General features: G+C 39.7%; 1 protein-coding gene across 2 annotated transcripts in view; it reads left to right on the top strand.

Annotated features, from left to right (window-relative positions):
- stet (rhomboid serine protease stem cell tumor) overlaps positions 1-24,983 on the top strand; it is a 553,830-nt gene that overhangs the window by 468,025 nt on the left and 60,822 nt on the right. For both annotated transcript variants that reach the window (XM_083110953.1, XM_083110954.1), the window contains one exon: positions 10,403-10,515. In XM_083110953.1, the coding sequence (XP_082967079.1) occupies positions 10,403-10,515 (113 nt within the window). The remainder of the gene's footprint in view (positions 1-10,402; positions 10,516-24,983) is intronic.

Genomic DNA, 24,983 nt, shown 5'->3' on the forward strand with positions numbered 1-24,983 from the left:
GAATTATCTGGGAAGGGTGTTTTTAAGGCAAGATTGTTGGTGGAGTAGAAATCCCCCTTACCCCCCAGGGTTTCGCACTCTGGTCTTGTGTTTATAATGTACTCTTTCAGCCATTCATTAAAAACTTCTTGGATCCTGTAAATTAGTCGTAACGGTGGGAGGTCTATGACAATGGAAGAGTGTAATGGTATATCACGGATGTCAACATCTTGTACACCCTCCCCATGCTTCCGGCGCCCCCTTTTTTGAGTCCCTGGAGAGAATGGAAATCTGGGGGAGCGTCAACAGCTGCAGACTTACGCATTCCTTTTAATGAGAGCTCGGTGTGCGTATGTAATTATTCGCTTCTTCCAGCCTCAGGAAGTGGTTTTTGTCGCGAGCTCCGCCCCCCCTTTCCCCCCACAGGGAGCGCAATTGTTGTACAACGTTGTCAGCGCCGGCATTCTGTCGTCGGGAGTGGGAGGAAGCGACTGGAGGCCGGAGACACGTCGCGTATTATTTTTAGCTTCTTGTTTCACATCCGTGTCTTTTTTTTTCTTTCTCCTGTGGGTCTATAGGCCGAAGTGTAGATAGTCCTGTTCTTTCATTCGCCGCGGTTTTTGCAAGGAGCAAAAACCTGTCCCGCTGTAAAGAGAGCAACAGGTCTTCGGCGGATGCGAGATGAGGGGACGGGGGATTTGTTTGCAGCATCCGCTCGGCCCTCTTCCTGGACCAGATGGGAGGAGGTGCGTTCCACTCCCTTCCTTGCACGTTCAACTGTTAATCGCGAAATGCCAATATTCGGTTTGAAGAGGATATGAAGTTACGGCGGTTGAATACACGTTCCTTTCTCTCTCAAAACCCAAAAATATTCGCTGTACGTATTTCGAATACTGTGGACATTCGATGGACATTGGCTACACCTATTTCTAGTTCCATGAACATTGGTTATCCTGCGAACATTAGCTACCTTTCTGTCGATTCGCACGATGTTTTCTCTGCCCTTGTCTCTATTCGCAGGATGTTTTCTCTGCCCTTGTCTCTATTCGCAGGATGTTTTCGCTGCCCTTGTCTCTATTCGCAGGATGTTTTCGCTGCCCTTGTCTCTATTCGCAGGATGTTTTCGCTGCCCTCGTCTCTATTCGCAGGATGTTTTCGCTGCCCTTGTCTCTATTCGCAGGATGTTTTCGCTGCCCTCGTCTCTATTCGCAGGATGTTTTCGCTGCCCTCGTCTCTATTCGCAGGATGTTTTCGCTGCCCTCGTCTCTATTCGCAGGATGTTTTCGCTGCCCTCGTCTCTATTCGCAGGATGTTTTCGCTGCCCTCGTCTCTATTCGCAGGATGTTTTCGCTGCCCTCGTCTCTATTCGCAGGATGTTTTCGCTGCTCTCGTCTCTATTCGCAGGATGTTTTCGCTGCCCTCGTCTCTATTCGCAGGATGTTTTCGCTGCTCTCGTCTCTATTCGCAGGATGTTTTCGCTGCCCTTGTCTCTATTCGCAGGATGTTTTCGCTGCCCTCGTCTCTATTCGCAGGATGTTTTCTCTGCCCTTGTCTCTATTCGCAGGATGTTTTCGCTGCCCTCGTCTCTATTCGCAGGATGTTTTCGCTGCCCTCGTCTCTATTCGCAGGATGTTTTCGCTGCCCTCGTCTCTATTCGCAGGATGTTTTCGCTGCCCTCGTCTCTATTCGCAGGATGTTTTCGCTGCCCTCGTCTCTATTCGCAGGATGTTTTCGCTGCCCTCGTCTCTATTCGCAGGATGTTTTCGCTGCTCTCGTCTCTATTCGCAGGATGTTTTCGCTGCTCTCGTCTCTATTCGCAGGATGTTTTCGCTGCCCTTGTCTCTATTCGCAGGATGTTTTCGCTGCCCTTGTCTCTATTCGCAGGATGTTTTCGCTGCCCTTGTCTCTATTCGCAGGATGTTTTCGCTGCCCTTGTCTCTATTCGCAGGATGTTTTCGCTGCCCTCGTCTCTATTCGCAGGATGTTTTCGCTGCCCCTCTCTCTATTCGCAGGATGTTTTCGCTGGCCTTCTCTATTCCCATGATGTTTTCGCTGCTCTTTTATCTATGCACACGATGTGTCACTACCCTTATATTTTTCGCACTATGTTTTCGTCACCTTTATCGCGATTTGCACGATAATTTCGCTATCTTTATCGTGCCTCCTTGATAGTCTTTAGTTTATAATGCTATCTGGAATAAAAGTTAGGTGTCTGACTAAAACTAAGAGTTGCTTTCTTTTTCCTCGAGTAATTTCAGTTTGCAACACTTCTCTCTAATGGGTTGTGATGGTTATGAATTCGAGTGTAGAACCTGTCAAAGACAAATGATATTTGGACGTAAACTTATATTTGTTCCGTGTGTTGTTATTGCTGCGGTTGCATGCAGTTTATCGTATCGAACCGATCACGTTTCGAGATGCATTGATTTCGCCTCGTATGCATCATGATAGGAAAGTTCTGTTGCCCTCGTCGCTGCGTGGAGGTTGCCAGTGCCCGAGAGACGGGATTATTTCCGGCTTGGCAAGGGTGACTGGTCGACGCTGTAAACATTTCTTATACAGCGCTTTTGGTCGGTGACATTTGGTGTCCGAAGCTCGTATGAGATTAGATCATGTGTATTATAATCTGTGGGCTCTGCCAAGTAATTTAGTGTGATGAAACTCCTCTGTTTTGTGCTTTTTAATTCTGTTTAAACTGTTTTACGCAAGCAAAGGAAATTAAATTTCTACTTAGGACGCTACAGTGTGTCCCAAAAGTCACTACAAGAATAAATATCAAGTTTGATGGTTGACTTTGTTTTTAATTTACTTCGCTTTTCTGCTAATTTGGCTTATCGCGATGCTGATGGTGATTATATATTAATGAGAATACTATCGCAAACACACATGGAGATAAGCTCCACAGAGACTTATACTGGCAAATGGGTCCAGGCACCAGGGCCTCGTTAGTCTGCAAAAATTCGGTCCCAGGGTTTACTTGGTGGAAGAGAGTGACATTTCAGTATCTTAATAAGTCACCCCCCTCGATAAGTCTAACTTGATCCACCCCTTGCATCTCACAATGAATAAGGATAATTAGGTAAAGCGGCTATAGATTGGCATATCTAATACAGGGCGCACATAAGTTGCTTTACTTTATTGAAACTGGATAGTCTTTCGATAACCCCCCTAATGATATATATATATAAAGTGTGTTTTCTTGGTCAATTTCTGGAAAGTAACTCTGTGTTAGAAGAACGAGGCACATTTCAAGAAAAACTGTTAAATTTTTAAATATTTAAATCACCCTGTGTACAGTTAATTTTAAAATTCTGAATATGTTGCTAATTGTAAGGGTTGCACTGTCTTTACTAATCCTACTCGATGCATGAAAGGTTCAGTGGTGAAACTGCAATGCACATTTGGAGCTAGTAAAAGTTTCTAACCCCGGCTAATGGATTATGTGACTGCGGTTGGGATCTCACGTGAGAATGAGAGCTTTTATGTCTGCCTCACGATCTGCCAGGTGTAAGTTGGGGATGAATACTTAACAGGCCGTGAAGAGAAATTGTGATTGTTTCTGGAGAAGGGAAAGAGAGAGGAGCTCATATCCCAAGCGAGGGAGCGTGCTGACGCTTATCGGTGGCTGAGATGCATTAACTGCTTCAAGAGGAATCGCCAGCTGCGTGGCCCTTTCACCGGCCCCGAAGTAAGATTTTTCCATGGTTTCATCTCGTTACCAGTGTCTTGCATTTCCCTTCTTTTGTCATCTCTTTTCTCTGTCCATGTGTCTTCTCCCTGCTTCTTCATATTTTGTGGTTTCCACTTCTGCCCTCTGCCTTTTCTACATATTGCCTCTTCTACCGGCTCTCTGTCTCTTTGTCCACTATTTTACGATATCTCTTTTTCTATCTAGTCGTGGGTATTTCTCTCTCTCTCTCTATCTCTCTTTCACTGTCGTGCCTTGCTTTGTGTTTGATTCCTCACCTCTCAATTCTGTCTCTCTACTTCCTCCCACTCTTGTTTTTCTCCCTCTATATATTTCCCTCCTTCTCTATATATTTCCCCCTTTTTCTCCCCCTCCATATGTATTTCTCCCTGTTTTTCTCCACCTCTATGTATTTCTCCCTGTTTCTCTCCCCCTCTATATATTTTCCCTGTTTCCTCTCCCTCTCCATATGTATTTCTCCCTGTTTCCTCTCCCTCTCCATATGTATTTCTCCCTGTTTCCTCTCCCTCTCCATATGTATTTCTTCCCGTTTCCTCTCCCCCTCTATATGTATTTCTTCCTGTTTCCTCTCCCTCTCTATATGTATTTCTTCCTGTTTCTCTCCCTCTCTATATGTATTTCTTCCTGTTTCTCTCCCTCTCTATATGTATTTCTTCCTGTTTCTCTCCCTCTCTATATGTATTTCTTCCTGTTTCTCTCCCTCTCTATATGTATTTCTCCCTGTTTCTCTCCCTCTCTATATGTATTTCTCCCTGTTTCTCTCCCTCTCTATATGTATTTCTCCCTGTTTCTCTCCCTCTCTATATGTATTTACCCCTTTTTCTCTCCCTCTCTATATGAATTTCCCCGTTTCTATACATCCCTATATGTATTTTTCCCTGTTTCTTTCCCTCTATATGTATTTCTCCCTGTTTCTCTCCCTCTGTGTATTTACCCCTGTTTCTCTCCCTCTGTGTATTTACCCCTGTTTCCTCTCCCTCTGTGTATTTACCCCTGTTTCCTCTCCCTCTCTATACGTATTTCTCCCTGTTTCCTCTCCCCCTCTCTATGTATTTCTCCCTGTTTCCTCTTCCTCTCCATATGTATTTACCCCTGTTTCCTCTCCCCCTCTCTATGTATTTACCCCTGTTTCCTCTCCCCCTCTATATGAATTTCCCAGTTTCCTCTCCCCCTCTCTATATGAATTTCCCCGTTTCTCTCCCCCTCTATATGTATTTACCCCTGTTTCCTCTCCCCTCTATATGTATTTACCCGTTTCCTCTCCCCCTCTATACGTTTTCTCCCTGTTTCCTCTCCTCCTCTATATGTATTTCCCCTGTTTCTCTCCCTCTATTTTCTCCTCTCTCTCCATGTCCTCTACATTTCTTACCCCTTTCTGTTTTTGCGGGTGTACTTTTCTTTCCACGTCCATCTCAATTCATCTTCCCTCGCCTCCGTTCTTCTTCTTTCTCTGTCTCTGCTTTTCTACTCTCCCTGCACCACTTCCCTTATTCCCTTTCTGACTTGAACTCTTTCTGTGTTAGCCTTTCTTTGCGTTTTTGTCCCATCCTATTTCCTCCCTGTTTTGTCTCCACATTCCCTCCCCTCTCTCAAAAGAATTATGATAGTTTGCGTGTTGCATACCTTCGTGTGAAGATAACCTCTACCGGTCGATTAACAAAACTGGTTTTCTTCAGACCCTTCTTGATTACGAGCAATTTTTGACAGACTTCCTTGATAGCTTTCCTACTACCTGGCACATCGTAGCTTCTTCATCCAGTCGATCGAAGTGAAGCGTTATTCTCATCCATACTTATAAACACTCGTCTCGTTCTTGTCGTTTGGACATTTGTGCCTTTACTGCATTGATGAACACAGTCCCTCCTCTATACATTTCGCTTCTCTGGTAAGGTTTTGCTGCCGCTGCTGACGTTTTGATCAGCTGGACACGTAAACAAAATGCATGTTGCTGTTCATGGTTGGGTAGCTTTGGTGACCTCTTATTGTCATTGCCGCTCTGATAAATCTGTGTTTTCTGTCTGTTCCTTCTCTGAGTACGGATCAGCAAACCTGTAAATGTGATGGGAGTCGATGGGGCGTCCGCCCCCGATCCCAAATGCGTGAGTAAATAAATTATTGTTGGGCGGCACATGTACACACGTGTTTGCTTGATTTGGTTTCTATTACATTTCTTTCCTCATGAAGATGAGGACGAGTGATGACATTGATGGAGGGACACGCTCAGGCCGGGATTGAAACCCAAAACGCCTCACGTAGCGCGCTGTGCTAGTCACTACTTCACGGAGGTCGGCACACACGTGTGTGTGTATGCCGTGAAATCATGCGTGGAAAGTGGAGGTAGATTTACAATCTCGGCCATTTGTGAAGTGTTTAGCACCATGCTCCGCTTTCCTTTACCCCCCCCCTTTCAAGATACAGATTTATTACAGGGTGAGTGCACCCCAGAGCCGCCTTGTCCAGGGACATTGGTAGGAAAAGTTCCCAGCTGAAATCCCCTATCTCGGGAATCGAACCCAGGTGTCCTAAGGCGGGCATTGGGGCTGTTTGTCACACACACACACACACACACACACACACACACACACACACACACACACACACACACACGAGGAGGAGCTTCTACTTAACACAGGTCTGAAGATTTGACCAACCTTCCTATAAAGGTTTATTAGGCTGAAAGTTCATGCTTCCCCCCCCCCCCCCCCGCAAATTAAAAATTTGCGTACGCCACTACTCTCGGGTACTAAGAGAACTAGGAACCTAGGCAGGCGACGTGCCTAGGAAACAATTCTGCTAGGATTTGACGCGGGGCCAAACTATTCACAAGTTAATGTTCAAATTTTAGCCTAAAATGTCTGAACTCTGATTCAAACCAGGATTTTTTGTTAAATTTTCTAAATAATACAACTCCTCTCTCTCTCTCTCTCTCTCTCTCTCTCTCTCTCTCTCTCTCTCTCTCTCTCTCTCTCTCTCTCTCTCTCTCTCTCTCTCTCTCTCTCTCTCTCTCTCTCTCGTGTGTGTGTGTGTAAATTTTAAATATTGCTAATTTGTTAATGCTTTATGAATATTATTTTGAGGGTATTTCCGGGGGCTTGGAATTCCCCCAAACCCCTTCTGGCCACGCCCTGCTAATTGCAAAACAAATAACCTTGATTGGTTCCTTTCCCATTGAAGGGTTCCGGCTAAGAGTCCTGCAACGCATTGTTACGAAATCTCGCTGTCATGGTTCTGTGGAGTCGTCACTCCATATAAGAGGTTGAGATAAGGCCGAAAAGCCACTTGAAACACTAAAGGCTTCCGCGGGATGAAAATAGCGCCGCCGCCAATGGGAGAAGCCTTGCGGGGAGCCCCAAGCACCTGCGTCACTCCTTTCCAATTTTTCCTCTTCCCGACTCCGATAGGGGGGCCTGATTTATTTGGGGGAGAATCCTTTTGCATGGATCTGCACCCCGAAAATAGTTCCCTCTGTGTCACCGTACTCTGCACGTCATTGTAATATTCTTAGTCCTCCCCGCTGGAACTCTATAAATAGTATTCGTCCGCCGAGCCGGTTGCTGTATACCACCACTTAGACTTGTTGATGGCTTAAATCACCTGCAGTGCTTTTTATTCGTTTGTAATTGGTCCAAAGAGAAGGAAATAAAGTTTTTAACATCTATAACCTTCCACGGTTCTTCATAATTAACTTCAGATTGATTACATTGATTTAAGTCAAATGTTTAGACCAATATCCTGAGTTTACGCAATCCGCATTTCAGCTGTATAGCACTAATGGTGTATTTGTTAAGGGTACACGCTCAACTTCGTATCCTGACGTCTATGCAATTTCACCTGCATTTCCTTTGTCCTGGTTGCATATTAGTAAGGGTCTTGAAGACTTGTTGTCTCAATTTCCTACCTGTTCGTGCTTGAATACATGTTAATGTTCAGCTATGTGGATCTCTTCAGTTTTGTACCGAATGTTTAATTCTGTATTCACCTACTCTTCGCTTGTTTATTACGCATGGGTCTTTATGGGGGATCCCGGGTTCGAATCGCGGCCTTGTGAGTGTCCTCGCATCAATTTCATCATATCACTCATCCTCATCTTCGCGATTAGACAAAAGGGTCAGAAAAGCGATGCTAAATATCAATCAATGTTTGTGGGTAGGGGAAAATAACAACCTTTGTGGGAAGGGGAAATGTGTAATACAGGGTGTCCCAAAGAAAACGCACGATTTAGGTAGTTGAACGTTATTTTTGTAAATAAATTAGGAACTACTAATGTAAACTAGTTGGACGTTTGTGTATTTTTTAACAACTGTTCCATTCATGTATTAGTGAAAATGTTCCTTGAGGAGTGTGTGTTTGTGGTTTAAGTGTTTAGTGGGAAACACTTTCTTTAAAGATTAAAGGCACACCTACTGCGTAATCTGTACTGTGAATAAAAGTGGCTAAGTATTTGACAGTATTGTAAATAAGCTCTCAGGTGGACGCCCTGTACAGCAAAGCATGCAGGAAATATTTTATAAATAAATTCCTTCATCATCCAACTTGGAGCAGAGTTAATCTGATAGAGAGAGAACCTGAAATTGATGGACAATCGGTGAGTTGATGAAGAGCGTGAATGAAGATTTATGTGGTAGGAGAGAAAAGGTTTTAATTTGAAAATCGGTCAATTCCGGAATGAAATGCCAATCATGTGAAATTGGGGACCTCTCCCCCCTTCCCCCCTCTGCAATCATGAAGTGCGGAGTGAAGGGGAAAGTGATCCATTCTTTGTCAACGGGTCGGACCCAATTAATTAATCTTGCCTTGTTCGAGTTTTGCGAAATGCAGTTAATTACAAAACAATCCCCCCCCCCTCCGCTTGTTTTGCCCACTGCTAAAACCGATTAGCGAAAATTTATCGCCATTTCGCGAAACTATTTTTCATTGTTTTCCTGATGATCGATTGTTCGTTCAATTAGGGTTGGAGCGGGCATTTTGAAAATTGGTTTGAGTGAAGGAGGCGCGTGTGTGCGTACCCACCGGGGGGAGTGAGGGGGAAAGAGTGAAGGGGCTTTGTCATGCAAATTACTGGATGTAATTGCCACTGTGTGTAGGGGATAGGTCAAATGTATGGGCGAAATAAACAAGGGTGTGTGTGTATATTAATGTTGTTTTTTTGCCGTACAACACTGGTAGACTTGGACAGTGCGTATGGAGCAGTTGATTCACAACCTTTGTGAGCCCGCGGTTTGGTAATTTCGTTTTTTTAAAAGTAGATTCCCGGTTTATTCGTAAATAGCTTCAATTTTTTTTAAAAAAAGTTTACGTTAATTAATATGCACCCTTGAAATTTAATATTAATAAATAACATTGACATAATTGTCGAGAGTATTTGTTTGATCATATCTAGGGTTTTGTTGACAACAATAAAATTTGGTTTAATTTAGTGAACAGCAATGATTTTTTAGTTTCCTCTGGTCAAATTTGGGTAACTGCTGATTTTTATTGACGTGTTCCATTTCGGACACAGGAAAATTCCAATTAATCAGAATGGTTTCACTTCAATTTATTTGCTAATGAATATTGCTATGCAAATTAAATTGACTGTTCGCAATCGAACTATCGAAATATCGAGTAAATCCAATTATTCAAGTTCAATTTAAAGAGTTCACTGTATTAAACAATATCGTAACTAAATAAGAGCGTTATGGAAAATGGAATCCATGAGTATTACCGTGCAAATTGTCCTTGACTATTTTCAATAGTTTTTCTCGTACATCCTGTGTGTTTTTAAGCGATTGATTTTTATGTACGTTGTTGCATAAGTTGTCAACAGCTTGTTTTGAGTTTTCTTTGAATTCTTGAAGCTCTCATTGGGTCAAATAAAGTGCACCAACATTGTGATGGACAATTTGCACGTTAATACTCATGGACCCCACTGTACCATCAGAATAATATTGTAACTAATTCCAAGTCGTTTTGTTATTATTTCTAAAACTGTCAAAATAAATTGACAAAGGTGTTATGACATGAAAATATTAAAACTTAATCAAAACGGTGTATTGTAAGGACAATGTACAAAAGGTACTCAGTAATTCGAAATCGTGTTGTTATAAATGCAAATTTTAAAACTCATGGATGATATTCTGGGAACAATTTCTCCCACAATTCATTGCGCGAAGTCACGCTCCGGCGTCATATTTCGGGCAAACAGCTTAGATCCTGCGTTGAAAACATGCCGGATAAGCATTGGTGCGTTTGCCGAAGGTTCAAGGTATGATTATCATGATCTTATGAGGAAAGTGTAGGCATAAAATATCGCAAACTTCTCGGTGCAAGGCTTCTCATGCGAATCTGTTTGTCCGACTTCGTTGTTTCTTCCCAAAGTGCACTGCGTGATGACGTCAAGTAAAATATCATCCATTAGAAAACTGTATTCTGAACTGAAAGGTAATTTACAAAATATATTGAACACTTCTGCCTTTCCAAATATGTTCTGAATTCATGTTTGTTCGTGAATTGTTGTGGATTCATACTTCGAAGTTGTTTTTGTATTCATTCTGAGTTAACACATTAGTTGGTATTGATTTGTGCACGACAATTGAGAAAGTTTGCTACAGTGTTGCGAAGTACAGACTTAAAATGTTTACTATTCTGTTTGGGAATATTTTGGGCTACTATCAGTGATTTCTTTACCCTGATTGTTTTGTGATCGTGCTAATTTTGTATCTTCTTTCTTTTCAGATGACCGGGAAGCGAACTCGCAGTTTTAAATGCGCCGTCCACCATCGTGACCGTGAAGTGTGCAGCGAGAACGACTTCCATATCTTGGTGCAGGAACCGCCACTGTTCCGCAGGTAGGTGGCGTCGTTGTAGCGGGTGGAATTCCGATCGGAGGGAGGCAGGGAAGGTGTGTGTGACGTGTAGTTTACATCGGGCGCACAAGAGGGAGCGCGGGACAGCCGAGCCACCCTCCCTTCGAAAATTCCACTCCTGTTGTCAAAATAAATCGATTAAATTCGAGACTTGCTGTGTGGGTTCTTCTGTGTAGAATTCGTTAGGCAGGTTCGAGAGATATTAAGCACGCTTTGGGGTCTTGTCTTGCCCCAAGTAGGTCTAGTTTTCAGCCATTGTGGTAATCTTAGGTTAAGAAATATTACAGTAAATGTCTTGATAATCATAATTCATTCTCATAGTCGTGATTAGCCTAAAAAGAAAGGAAAACTAAATAAGATAAATATATTGGACTTTAATTTCTTGAATGAATAGGGAAATTGATTTACGAATATCAAAATTCCTCAACATAAGTTCGTTAATGTGTTCTCCCCACTTACTTAGACAAATTGTCGGTGGTGTTGTACAGTCAACGGCAAAGATAATGGTAGGCAAATTGTCCACCTATTTTCATTACTTTTTTATTCTTCATCCTATGTTGTTTTAAGGAATGAACCTTTGTTGGCTCGAAGCAAGCATTGCTCTCTGCTTATTGACGTCATTATTTCAATTCATTCTCATCACATTGTGTAATACAGGCCGAATGAAAACGGTGGTGGACAATTCGCCTACTGTTTCTTTCGCCGTTTGGTGTACAGTATGATGCATAAGTACTGCTCAGCAAATTGTCTACAATTAGATTCATTTATATTCTTTTGCACCACACATATTTTTAAGGACTGATTTTTTACTTTTGTTCGTGTACGTAGAGGCTTGTCAGCAGCTTGTTTGACGAATGAAGATGGTGATGGACAATTTGCTTGATCATACTTATGCGTCCCACTGTACATGTCAATTTTTTTTAAAAAAAATTCAATAAAACAAAATGCCTCAAAATATGAACGAGTCTGCTTGACGTTCTTATGTCAAGTGTGTTAGCGTGACTTTTAAGATTGTGCCTAACGTTTCGTCTGAACCTGCTCTAGAATTCAATGGGTAGAAAAGGAGGCATGAGAATTTCACGAGAACTTTGGGACTGTGTATTGATCGCATGCGGTGCTCCCCATTAACATGAAGCCTTGCATTGGCCGAGAACATGACAACTCGACTTGATTCTTGGAACACTTTTAAAGTTTCGATGTGCAAGGGGAAGCGAGCGAATCCGTACGACTGTGACTCGCTTCCCGGTTGCAAAGCAAATATTTATCGTGTTGCTGTTAAATCTTTAAGGATTTCTTTCTGAAATCTACTTAATTCCCGGAACATTCCTTACATGTCCTTTTTTGTTTCAAAGTGTCTCTTTTATGGACTGGCGGGCAATGACAAGTAATTGTGTAGGACAGGTTATGTTCCGTGTAGAAGACAACGAAATTATCTGCTTCCGCGAGTCGGTGTCAACTTCCGGGTTGGTTTGAAAGGTTGTCTATATTTGCTGTGTTCTTTTCGCAACGATGTTGTATTTTTCCGATAAAGTATTGTTATTTTCAATGTCCATTTCTACAAAACAAGAGGGCAGAAAATTGCAAGGTCACGTTACTTAGATTAGCAGTTTTAAATTATCATGGTTTTCTCTTGAACTCTCATCACTTGTTACAAGTAAATACGGATGACTTCACCGGATATTCGGGAACCTTTTGGTGTTGACTTTTATGTGTTTTCGCTACTTGCTCGTTTTTATCTTGCAAGCTCATTTAATGTATTTCAGACTTAAATTTTTAAATTTCTCTCCCCCTTTTTTTAAAAATCTTTTACTGCATATTATTTGTCTCTTATGGACCCTTCTAAAACCACTTGCGGGTTTTGACTCGTAAAGGTCGCTTGCCCCTTTTCGACCCGTTAAAGTGTGCTTACCCCCCTTTTTCGACCCGTTAAAGTGTGCTTGCCCCCCCCTTTTTCGACCCGTTAAAGTGTGCTTGCCAACCCTTTTCGACCCGTTAAAGTGTGCTTGCCAACCCTTTTCGACCCGTTAAAGTGTGCTTGCCAACCCTTTTCGACCCGTTAAAGTGTGCTTGCCAACCCTTTTCGACCCGTTAAAGTGTGCTTGCCAACCCTTTTCGACCCGTTAAGGCGTGCTTTACAGTAGTATAAAATACAATACTATAAACCCGAGAAAGTATGAACCCCCCTCAAGCAGATTTGCTATACTTAAAACAAGCTTAACATGAGCATATGAGCTTTTTGTTCAAGTGTGGAATCTTGTCTAATCTAAGATTTTTGTGAAAATGCCCTCGGGAATTTCCTCAGAAAGTATGACCCTCTCAGATTGATTTGTTTATACTTACAAAAGGCACTTCTGTGAGATTGTTATCCATAAATTTGTTAAAAATATGCCCCTCTTGATATTGTATGATATCTTAAGTATAGTAACTGTTATAGTGCCCTAGCATGTATAGATTTCAAAATATTAACAATTTTGTTAATATTGCATTTTTCAGAAAATTCTATTTATAAAAATTGGACATTTACAGCTTAAGTATTGCATATATCAGGAAAATTATAGAGACATAAAATGTAGAGAATCATGTCTAAAATATGCCTACAAAATTTCAAGTCTCTAGTACTGATAGTTTTTGAAAAATCTCAAATCCAAAAAATTATCGATTTTTTAACAAAACTTCTAAACAGCCTCTAGATTTCAAATATGCAACCCCCATGCACCTATCTTGAAAAATAGGCAAGTTATTCAAGATCTAGAGAACAGCAAGATATTTTGAAAAATTTATAGAGATCAAAAAGTTGCATCTTGAAATGCCCATGAGAAATCACCAAGCCCCATGTCTCTAGCATTCATGGTTCCAGAGATAATCAAAATTATTGTTAATATTGTATTTTTCAGAAAATTCTATTTATAGAACAGACATAAATCAGAGATTTACAGCTTAAATATTGCATATATCAGGAAAATTATAGAGACATAAAATGTAGAGAATTATGCCTAGAATATGCCTACAAAATTTCAAGTCTCCAGTACTGATAGTTTTTGAAAAAATCTCAAATTCAAAAAATTATCGATTTTTTAACAAAACTTCTAAACAGCTTCTAGATTTCAAATATGCAACTCCCATGCTGATATCTTGAAAAATAGGCAAGTTATTCAAGATCTAGAGAACAACAAGATATTTTGAAAAATTTATAGAGATCAAAAAGTTGCATCTTGAAATGCCCAGGCCAAAGCAACAAACCCCATGTCTCTAGGATTCATGGTTCCAGAGATAATCAAAATCCAAAAAATTATCAATTTTTTCAAAATTTGAGTATGTTGCTCAGGGGGCTATGCTGAGTCACCCCATAAAATATTACTGGCCTAGGATCAAAATTAGTGAAAATAGCAAAAATAAAACAATCGATTTTTTCAAAATTTCAGTATGTTGCTCTGGGGGCCATGCAGAGTCACCCCATAAAATATTACTGGCTTAGGATCAAAATTAGTGACAGAATGGAGAAACAAAAATTATAATAGGGCTTGGATATAGCTACCAGCTATTATATTTTTATTTTGAATACAGCACTTAAAACTAAGCCAAGATGCACCCCCACCCCCACCCACCCACACCCCCACCCACACCCACCCCCACGCACCCATACCCACCCCCACCCACCCACACCCATACCTACCCACCCCCACACCCACCCACCCACATCCATACATATTTACTTCCCGGCACACTTCTATTGCATCATGTTGTGCAATATTAATTGATTAAATGGTTATGACATAATGTGATTATGTGGTGTTTTCTGATTGGCTAAAGCAAGCAAGGTTTTGATTGGTCCGACAAAACTATAAAAGCCAGGGCACAGTGCAGATTCTTCACCATTGCTGGCTCGGCAGTGGAACCCACAAGTGGGGGATAGAACCTGAACAGGCTCCACCAAAGTATAGGAGACTTGAAGCATATAATTTGGCGGAATAACCTAAGTAAGGTCATAGAGACAATATACACTAATACAATAAAAGCCAATTTTTGGCAGGGGGGGCCAAAGTGGTTCCTAAATACAAAATAATTAATATCTCAAGAACTAATTGACATAGAGCTATGCGGTTTTTTTTGTCTGCACTGGAATAGCCCAAGTAAGGTCATAGAGACAATATACACTGATACAATAAAAGCCAATTTTTGGCAGGGGGGCCAAAGTGGTTCCTAAATACAAAACTCAAGAACTAATTGACATAGAGCTATGCAGTTTTTTTGTCTGCACTGAACTCAACTGATCCAGCATAGAGTTTTGATTTGAACCCCAGGAAATTGTATATAAATACCAAAGCCAAAAATATTAAGTGTATACACACATATATACATACACACACACAAAGTACAGTGCTGAACCCCAACTGATATTTTTATCCAGTATAAAGTTTTGAATTGAAACCCAGGAAATTGTATATAATAAACAACAACAAAAATGCCGAATCAAAAATATTGTAATCAATGCAATAAAAATATATCCAGCCCCAATTGGGCCAAGCATCAAAAAATTTGTAATCCAGACAAAAGCAGAACTCCCACAAAAATTTGCCCCAAATGCAATAGAAAATACAACATGGAATATTTCACATATAAACATAAAGATACTTGCTCTGCATTGCCCTCTCAACCATCCACATCTGGTCTGAAAAGAAAGCACGAAGCACCTGTTAATACCAGAGCAGCAAAACAGCCACGCCATGAACTTACCCGTAGCAGTTTTAATGCCCAACTTAGGGATTACCAGTTTGTATCAGAGCTAAGATGCGGCATTGAGAATTTCTTGAACAGTATAAATTCTGATCTGCAGGCAATTCTTAATGCACAAAATGGCTCTTATAAGCTCTCCCTCAAATTGTTTGTACAATATAAGAAGTCAAATGGCACAAAATTTACACATCCCCACTTAACAGAAACTGTACCTGTATATTCAAATGCAAATTCAGACAAAATAATAGGCAATTTGATAGATCAATTAAATATCAAACACTCTGAATTTGCGGCAAAAGAGTCCGGATGGAGCCTATGCGGTTCATCACACAAGCTCTATGTTAATATTTCTGAATTCACTCCATTACAAGGATCCACTTATCTGCCTTTACCTGCCAATATTAAAAACAGAAGAGCCGTGGTTAATATAGAAAATACCGACCAGAAATGTTTTCTGTGGTGTATATTAGCTGCTTTGTTTCTAGTTTCAAGGCATCCTGAGAGAATAAGTTATTACAAACAGCATGAACATATTTTTGACGATGCAATGAAGGGTTTAGAATATCCAATGTCAGTTCAGAATATTGATAAATTTGAAAAAAGGGCCAGGCACATCAATGGCAAACAATTATCTATTAATGTTTTTATTTGTTCTACTGGACGTGGCAATTCTTTGATAGAACCTCTCAGAATCAGTACAATTGATGATGAAGCTGCAATTCCGATTGATCTGCTCTTAATTGAAGGGGATGGCACATATCATTACACTCTGATACACAGTCTTGAAGCTTTAGTCAGAAAACAACTAGACAAAACTCATACAATATTCAAGTTGTGCAGAAGATGTTTGACTGTATTTGATGGTCAAAAAATAGTGAAGGGGGTTCGGGAAGTGAATGCAGAAATTGCAAAAAACAAGTTAATTGAGCATCTGAAATACTGTGGCAACCATAAACCTGTTCATATGGTGATGCCCAATCCAAGTGAAAATTGCAAATTCAAAAAGTTTGAAGCCCTGTTGGAACACCCAGCATATATTGTCTGTGATTTCGAATCGAACCTCAAACCTATTGCATTCTGTAGCCCAGATCCAGAAGAATCATCAAGTACACCATACCAGCAACATGAACCTTCCAGCTTTTGTTGTGTGGTTATACGGGATGGTGTAGCTAGTGAGCCATACTTATACGTGGGACCAAATGCCATCAAAGAATTTGCACATAGAATAGAAAATGTGTGCCGTGACATAGCATCTAACATCTTATTAATATCAAAACCCATGTTGCCTTTAACAGAGGAACAGATTGAGGATTTCAACAATGCAGAAAAATGCCCGGTATGTGATTCTGAATTTTCAGATACAAATATCAAGGTTCATCACCATTCTCATACAGATGGTCGATATAAACAGGCCCTGTGTAATAGCTGTAATATTAAGATCAAGAGACCAAGATTTATCCCCGTATTTTGCCACGGAGCATCCAATTATGATTTCCATCATCTGATCAGATACGAGGGGTTTGACAAGCAGAATTTAAATATTTTAGCTGAAAATGATGAAAAATATATATCTATTAGCAAGATAATTAAAGTTGATGGTGTTCCTATTCACATAAGATTTCTTGATTCTTACAGATTTTTACCTGCTAGCCTGGCTACACTGGCCACTCAATTATCTGATGATGACTTGAAAATCACACGTGCCTCGTTTCCAAATCAGGACCTGAAATTAATTAGGCGGAAAGGTGTATATCCATATGACTATGTCACAGATTCTTCTAAATTTGATGAGTGTTCCCTGCCACCACAAGAAGAGTTTTACAGCAGAATCAGAGGATCTGGAATCACTGATGAAGATTATCACCATGCCAAATTGATGTGGAAGAGTTTAAAATGCAAGACATTTCGTGATTATCACATGGCTTATTTGAAACTTGATGTCACTCTCTTAGCTGATATATTGCAAGCATTCAGAAAATCTTCCATGCAAAATTATGGACTGGACCCAGTGTATTTTTTCAGTGCCCCGGGCCTAGCATGGGCCGCAACATTTTTCAATACCAAAATGCAATTGGATCTGATCCCAGATCAAAATATGTATCTGTTTATAGAGGAATGTATAAGAGGAGGGATGGTGCAATGTTCCCAGAGATATGCCAGAGCAAATAACAAATACATGCCTGATTATGATCCAACACGGCCATCAAATTATATACTGTATGGAGATGCAAACAACCTCTATGGTCACGCTATGATGGATAAATTGCCATATGCAGGGCTTGAGTGGGTCGAAGATTTCAATATTGAAGATCTTCAGGATTTTGATGACAGTGAATATGGCCTCTTCTTAGAGACTGATCTGATGTTTCCAGATCATTTACACAACAAATTTTCTGATCTGCCCCCAATTCCCGAGGTTCAGTGCTCACCTGGCTCTAAACAGAGGAAGCTCATGACGACTCTGGAGCCGAAACAAGGCTATGTCATATATTACAAAAACCTACAGTTCCTGATGAAACATGGTGTTCAAGTAACCAAAATTGGCAAAGTTTTGAGGTTCAGGCACTCAAGATGGTTGAAACCATACATTGATACAAATACGGAGCTTCGAACATCTGCAAAAAGCGAATTTGATAAGGGCTTGTTTAAATTGATGGTGAATTCAGTATATGGCAAAACAATTGAAAATGTCAGAAAACATACCGATGTTAAAATAATTACTGACCCCAGCCGGAGCAAAAAATTGGTTGCAAAGCCCAACTTCAATTACAGAAGAATTTATGATGAGCACATGGCACTTTTCAACATGATGAAAACAAAAATCAAATTTGATAAACCTATTTATGAAGGGGCTGTGATATTGGAATCGTCCAAATTACATATGTTAATATTATATTATGATGTGCTGAAACCTTTTTATGGTGATCGTGTAAAATTATTGTACATGGACACGGATAGTTTTATTCTTGAAATTCAAACAGAAGATGTTTATCAAGATATGTCACAGCCTGAATTGTTTCAATATTTTGATACCAGTGAACATACAAAGATTCAACAACACCACAACAAAAAGGTGCCTGGCAAGTTAAAAGATGAGACACTTGGTGATGTTATTGTGGAATTTGTTGGGTTAAGTGCCAAGATGTACAGTTTTAAAACATGTAGTGCCGTTGTCAAAAAGGCCAAGGGCATTGGCAGAGTTACTGTGGAAAAAGATCTCCAATTTGAAGATTATAAAAATTGCATCAAATCACAGAATTCAATTAGAACATCAGAAAATAGAATTCAGAGTGAGAATCACTTATTGACTTCAAATATTGTAACAAAAGTGGCTCTGGACCCACATGATGATAAGAGATGCATTTTGTCATGTGGCATGCATACTTTACCTTGGGGGCATTGTGATTTGAAAAATGGAAATCAATGCCCAATTCCAGAGCATGATTTGAAATAAATAAACATGCCTATGAACTTATTTGGGTTCAAAAAACAGGCTATTATGGACCTGCCCACACCACAACCCTCTCCTGATTTACAATCTGTAATGTCTAAACTGAGTGGCTTGTTAATTATTCATCTGAACAGCATACTTACAGATCTTGATGAAGAAACAGGCAAAATATTGTATATATTTAATAATAATTTAAATTATTACCAATTACCAGTAGGTGGTCAATTGCAATTTATTACAACCCCTGAGGGTGATGTTAAAATTTCAGTAGGGAGAAATATTTACAGAATTAAGCACTCAAACATGGTTTCTGGCACTGTATATACTGTTTCTGCTGGTGACTGCTTATATATTGAGGTCCCTGGGTCATATGACAAGCTTATACCCTTTTTTATAGAATTAAGAATCAGATACTCTATAATAAATAACCACTAAAAGAAAATGCCTAATGATATATTTGGCCATACAAGACATGAAGATCACAGTGATGAGATTCTGATGCTTGATGTCAGAGTCAAGAAATTGAGAAGTGATTTACAAGCTTTACAGACCACACTCAATGCCAGTCTTCAATTAGAAATTACAAATTTACAATCACAATGCATGGACCCTCTTCTTAAAATTGATTCAGAACTCAAACTGCTGCTTCAGAAATATACTGATCTGGCAACATTGGATAATTTTCAAAGTTTAGAAGAAGCTGTAGCAGCTCTTCAAGCCAAATTTAAGACCCAGGCCACCAACTCCGAGCAATTGAAACAACAATTGGAAGAGCAGATAAATAATGTCCAGACACAGCTCCAAACAATTGTCAAAAGCATAAAATCACAAGAAGATTTTGATCTAGTCATTTCCACTCTAAAAGAACAGATTCAGTCACTCCAGATACCTAACCTGGATCCTCTACACAATGCCATAGCCGAGGTTAAAGAAAAAATTGAGACACTTGAAAATTTTATGAACAATTTGCCATCTTCTGATGCTTTGAATGCAATAACTCGGAGTGTTGCAAATATTAAGCTGCAACTTGAAACATATGAAGATTTTGGAAAAATTCAAAGTACCATAACCCATCTTGAAGGTACAATAGCAGCAGTGCAAAGTGATTTGGCAAATGTACAAGAAACTCGCCTGCCTGGGATTGTAGACACACTTGTCAGTGTCCAGCAACAGATCACAAAGCTTGAAAACCTCAACACTGAATCTGAACTATCTCATTTTCATCACTTGATTGATGATATCCAAACAAAGCTTGAAATTTTACAACGATCCACACCCTCTCAGGCAGATATAGCCCTGCTCCAAAATGCTATGCAAAATGTGGCTGATGCTTCTGAATTAAACAATGTGAAATTGGCACTTGAATCTTTGCAAAATACAGTATCAAATCTCCCTACATCACAGGAACTTAAAAATATTAAGAGAGCAGTGAATCGCATATTGAAATCAGAAGATATCAAGAATATCCAGGCAGAGATCAAACAACTCACTCAGACAGTGGCCACTCTACCAACCAATCAACATATTAATGAATTGCATGCCCTGTTTGAGGATATCAGAAGACAGGTCCATGATCTTACTGCTCAAAATTCAAAATTGGCAGTTGTTGAAAATTTGCAACAAATTGTAGCTAATATCAAGCAACAGCTAGGAACCATGGAATCCAATCAAGCAAATGCTCTGTCTGTTTTTGCCACCCAGCTTCAAGAGATTGTGCAACAATACAAGAAACTCGTTGTGGACATAAAAATTAAGCCAGGCCATGATGATGTTGTTAGGACCATCAATGAGCACCTTGAATCTGTAACAAGCAGATTGCTCACAGCAGAAAAGGAAATAACGGGCATAATCGAGAATCCAAAACATACAGTAATTCTTGAATTGTACAGCATCCCCAACAAAGAATATGATTCTCCATTTACACCAGGTGGCAAAATATATATGCTGTCCCCTGCACAATTTTATTACCAGTTTTTTGTTGGGGGCACATTGAGACCAATCAAGATCAAATATTGGCATCAGCCACAGTCACACCACTACCCCACCTTATCAATAACAAATGCTGACAACAAAGTGAAAATCACCAGTGTGGAGTTGGAGGATTTTACAGACCCCAATACATTAGAAACAGCCTATACTGAAGATGATGGCGCTCTGGAATTTAAAATACAAATAGGGGACAAATTATATTTAGAAAATCCTGCAGTCTCAGCTGCTGAACACCCCATAGTTGCAATATTCTTGTTTACATATTATGTCTAGACAAATTATTGTTGATGAATTACACAGACAAGCCAGACATAATTATAAGAGACTGCCAGTAGTCACAAAAGGCATAGATGATTTATGGCAAAGCGACTTGATTGAAATGGCAACTGGGCAGTTGAAAAACTTAGACAAAATCAACAAGGGCTACAAGTATCTACTCACTGTGATAGACACATTTTCAAAATTTGCCTGGGCTGTGCCACTCAAATCCAAGACTGGAAAATGTGTTACAGAAGCCCTCAGGACAATCATCAATCAGAGTGGAAGATCCCCGCGCTATTTGCAAACAGATAATGGCAAAGAATTTTATAATTCTGTGTTCCAACAATTTATTAAAAGCCAGGCAATAAAACATTATTCGAGTTACAGTGATCTCAAAGCCTCAATTGTAGAGAGATTCAACAGAACCTTAAAAAATCTTATGTATAAACAATTTACCCTCCAAGGTAATTATAAATGGATTAATATTCTTCCAGAACTTCTACATAAATATAACAACTCGGTTCATTCCACAATCAACATGAAACCCTCTGAAGTAACTTCATCTGATGAGCAAAAATTGATCAGGACTGTTTATTATCCTAGATACCAGCCAACAACAAGAAGGGCCAAATACAGGGTGGGCGATCAAGTAAGAATTAGCAAATATAAGCATTTATTCAAGAGAGGCTTTACAAGAAACTGGAGCACCGAATTATTTACAGTAGTTCAAGTTAAACCCGGGACCCTTAACACATATATAATAAAAGATCACCGAGGAGAAATTCTCAAAGGCAGGTTTTATGAACAAGAGCTCAGCAAAACTAAACAGCCCGACACATATCTCATAGAAAAAATCATCCGCAAAAAAGGCAACAAGTTACTTGTCAAATGGCTGGGTCATCCGGAAAACAGCTGGATCGATGCAGACAAAGTGATAATATGAGCACCTGGGATGTTATAAAAAGGCTGCCAGAACCTGAACAACAGAATAAGAGAAATGGAGTGCTGCTGCCTGATAATATTAGGTGTCTTATTGTTGGGCCATCAGCTTGTGGTAAAACTACACTAATGGTTGATAATTTTTTATTGGCACCCAACTGGTTAGACTGGAAAAACAGGCACTTGTATATCTTCTCTAAGAGCTTGGAACAATTAAAATATCAGCAGCTGATGAAGCTATATGATGGATTGGATATAGCCACTTTCGAACCAGATGTTAAGCCACTTCATGAATGTCTCGATAATTCTGTTGTTGTGTTTGATGACATTATACTGGATAATCAAAACAAGGTTAGGAATTTCTTTACACAGGGCCGGCACAAAAACATTGACTGCTTCTACCTGGCACAGACTTTTTCAAAAATACCCAAGCAGCTGATCCGAGACAACAGCAATTTTATATGTGTGTTTCATCAAGATCATACCAACCTCAAACACATACATGATGAATATGTAGGTGGGGACTTGAGCTACAATGATTTTTCCAAGTTTTGCAGTAGATGCTGGAACCAGGACAGTTATGGGTTTGTCACAATTGATATGACAAGAACACCTAATACTGGCAAATACAGAAATAAAATCAACGATTTTCTAGACGTTGAGACATAAATAAACAACCATGAAACGACCAGTCATTGATGATCTTAAGTTAAGAGATTATCTTGTAAAAAGATTTAAGGGATGGAAATCAGAGAACCGTGGAATTTATGAAAAACACAAACAAACAGAACAGCCTGTCATTGATGCTATTAATAATTTAGGTAAGAATATCAAAACTGTTACAGAGCAAAATCAAGATTTGATCACAGAGCTTGTGCCTGTAGCTGCAAGGAACATATTAGATTATCCATTCACCCCACTTTCCAGTATTCATACACCTAGTCCTGTTGCTCCTAGAAGAATTGAAGCTACTCTGGATCCTATTGAATTGGGTCTTCTTGCACAAAAATATTTAACCACACCTAAAGACAACAAAGATGAGGTGTTTGGCTTATATGCCGACACAGAGCTTGATGGCAGTATCATACACAGAATTGGTAATTTCAGAGTAACTTTTATGGGAGATGATCTGATTGTTTATTCAGAATCTCGTCTCGGAGAAAAAGGTGCTTTTGTTAAGTACCCCGGAACACCTGGATTGTGGGAACTGATGACTAGGAAGAGACCTGGCAGCTATACAGATCAAGATTATGAGCATTACAAAGAAATATTAATAAAATCAGATGCTCTGTACCAGAACAATGATCCCACACAAAAAAGAGTCAAGTCGAGCAGTGGAGCAAAATACAACAATTTAATCAAGCCCATATGGTCACAGATCAAGACTGGTAGTGGAATCAAACAATACAACACCCTGCCCAAAGAATTTGTGTGGGTTGATGATGTCAGGAAACTTGTAGATAGGTTATTGGTGATAGCTGGGGAGGAAAATGCTGGCAACCACAATTTTTACAATGAAAAGGTTGGAATTATGGACATGATAAGCACCAAATTGTCTAATTTTATAGTAAATGACCCTAAGGGGATTGGATATCTCATAAAAATTATTAATACTCTACCACCCAAATTTTGGAATGTCTCTGAGGGTCGGGGCCTTGTTAATGACATTATAAACAAGCTGCCATTTGAACTACACATTCCAGGCTATCAGTATTGTGGTCCCGGTACAAAATTGGATCATAGATTAAACAGAGGGGATCCTGGTGTAAATCCCCTAGATGCTGCTTGCAGAGACCATGACATAGCATACAACACACATTCTGATCTTGACAAGAGACATGTTGCAGACAAGAAATTAGAAGAGGCTGCATTTGGTAGATTTGTAAGCAAAGATGCATCTTTGAGTGAAAAAATAGCAGCATTGGGAACCACCATAGCTATGAGCACCAAACAAAAACTGGGGTGGGGGTTGTGAATATGTATATAATAAACCTACGATGAAGGCCAAGGGTGTTATGTATCAAATACCTTATGCAGGTCTCAAATCTCTTAAAACTATTGACAGTCTCTTGACCAAAAAGCAGCGCAAGAAAAAAAGCTCTTGTCTTGCAAAGGGCCATGGTATGAAATTGTTGCTTAGTACCCCCCAATTAAAAAAATTACAGCAATCCAGGAAAAAATCACATGTGGGGGGATTCATATTTACCATCCCTGCCATCTTAGCTGCTCTCGGGGCTGTGGGGAGCTTGGCTGGGGGATCAGCCGCCATAGCAAAAACAGTAATAGATGCCAAGAAGAATAGGGCAGAATTAGATGAGCAGAGGCGCCATAACCTGGCCATGGAGAAAAAAGGCAAAGGTTTTAAGAGAGCCATGAATAAGTTTAAAAAAAACAAGAGCCGCTTACAAACCAAGATATTGAAGCTTTAATCAAGCCATTGGGCATCAAACATTTTAGAGGTGTGTACATGTCCGATTCTTTACCAGAACAACCACTCAGGAAAGAGTGTGGCATTGTTAATTTGGATGAGTACAAAAATCAGGGCACTCACTGGATTTGTTATCTTAAATATTTAAACGATGATGCATTTGTGTTTGATTCATTTGGAGGTGTTCCACCTGAAAATTTAATAAAATATCTAAAATCAGCTAATCTTTATTACAATAATGCCCGTGTTCAAAACTTCAAAGATGTTAATTGTGGACATTTGTGTTTATCTGTTCTTAGATATATGTCTCAAATAAATAAACCATCAATTGAAAATTTTCAAAAGGCCTTGTGGTATTTAAAACATCATGGGGGTATTCCATCTCACCAGCCAAAATTCAATATTGAAACTCAAATTGCATGATGACATAGTGTATCCCAAAACAATAGCTCTCAGAGCATTTTACGGCATGTACTTGATCCCTAATATTACACACCACAACAACAAAATTGCAGTAGGGGATCAAAAAATTGTCATCACTCCAGGGCAGTATAATCTGTCCACTCTAAATGCTCACTTACCCAGAGGTATAGTGTTAAGTCAAAATTCTGTCACTCACAGAGTAGAGATTGTATCTGCTACAGAAAC

Source organism: Lepisma saccharinum, chromosome 24 (genome assembly GCF_977018435.1).
Source record: "Lepisma saccharinum chromosome 24, izLepSacc3.1, whole genome shotgun sequence".
NCBI classification, from domain to species: domain Eukaryota; kingdom Metazoa; phylum Arthropoda; class Insecta; order Zygentoma; family Lepismatidae; genus Lepisma; species Lepisma saccharinum.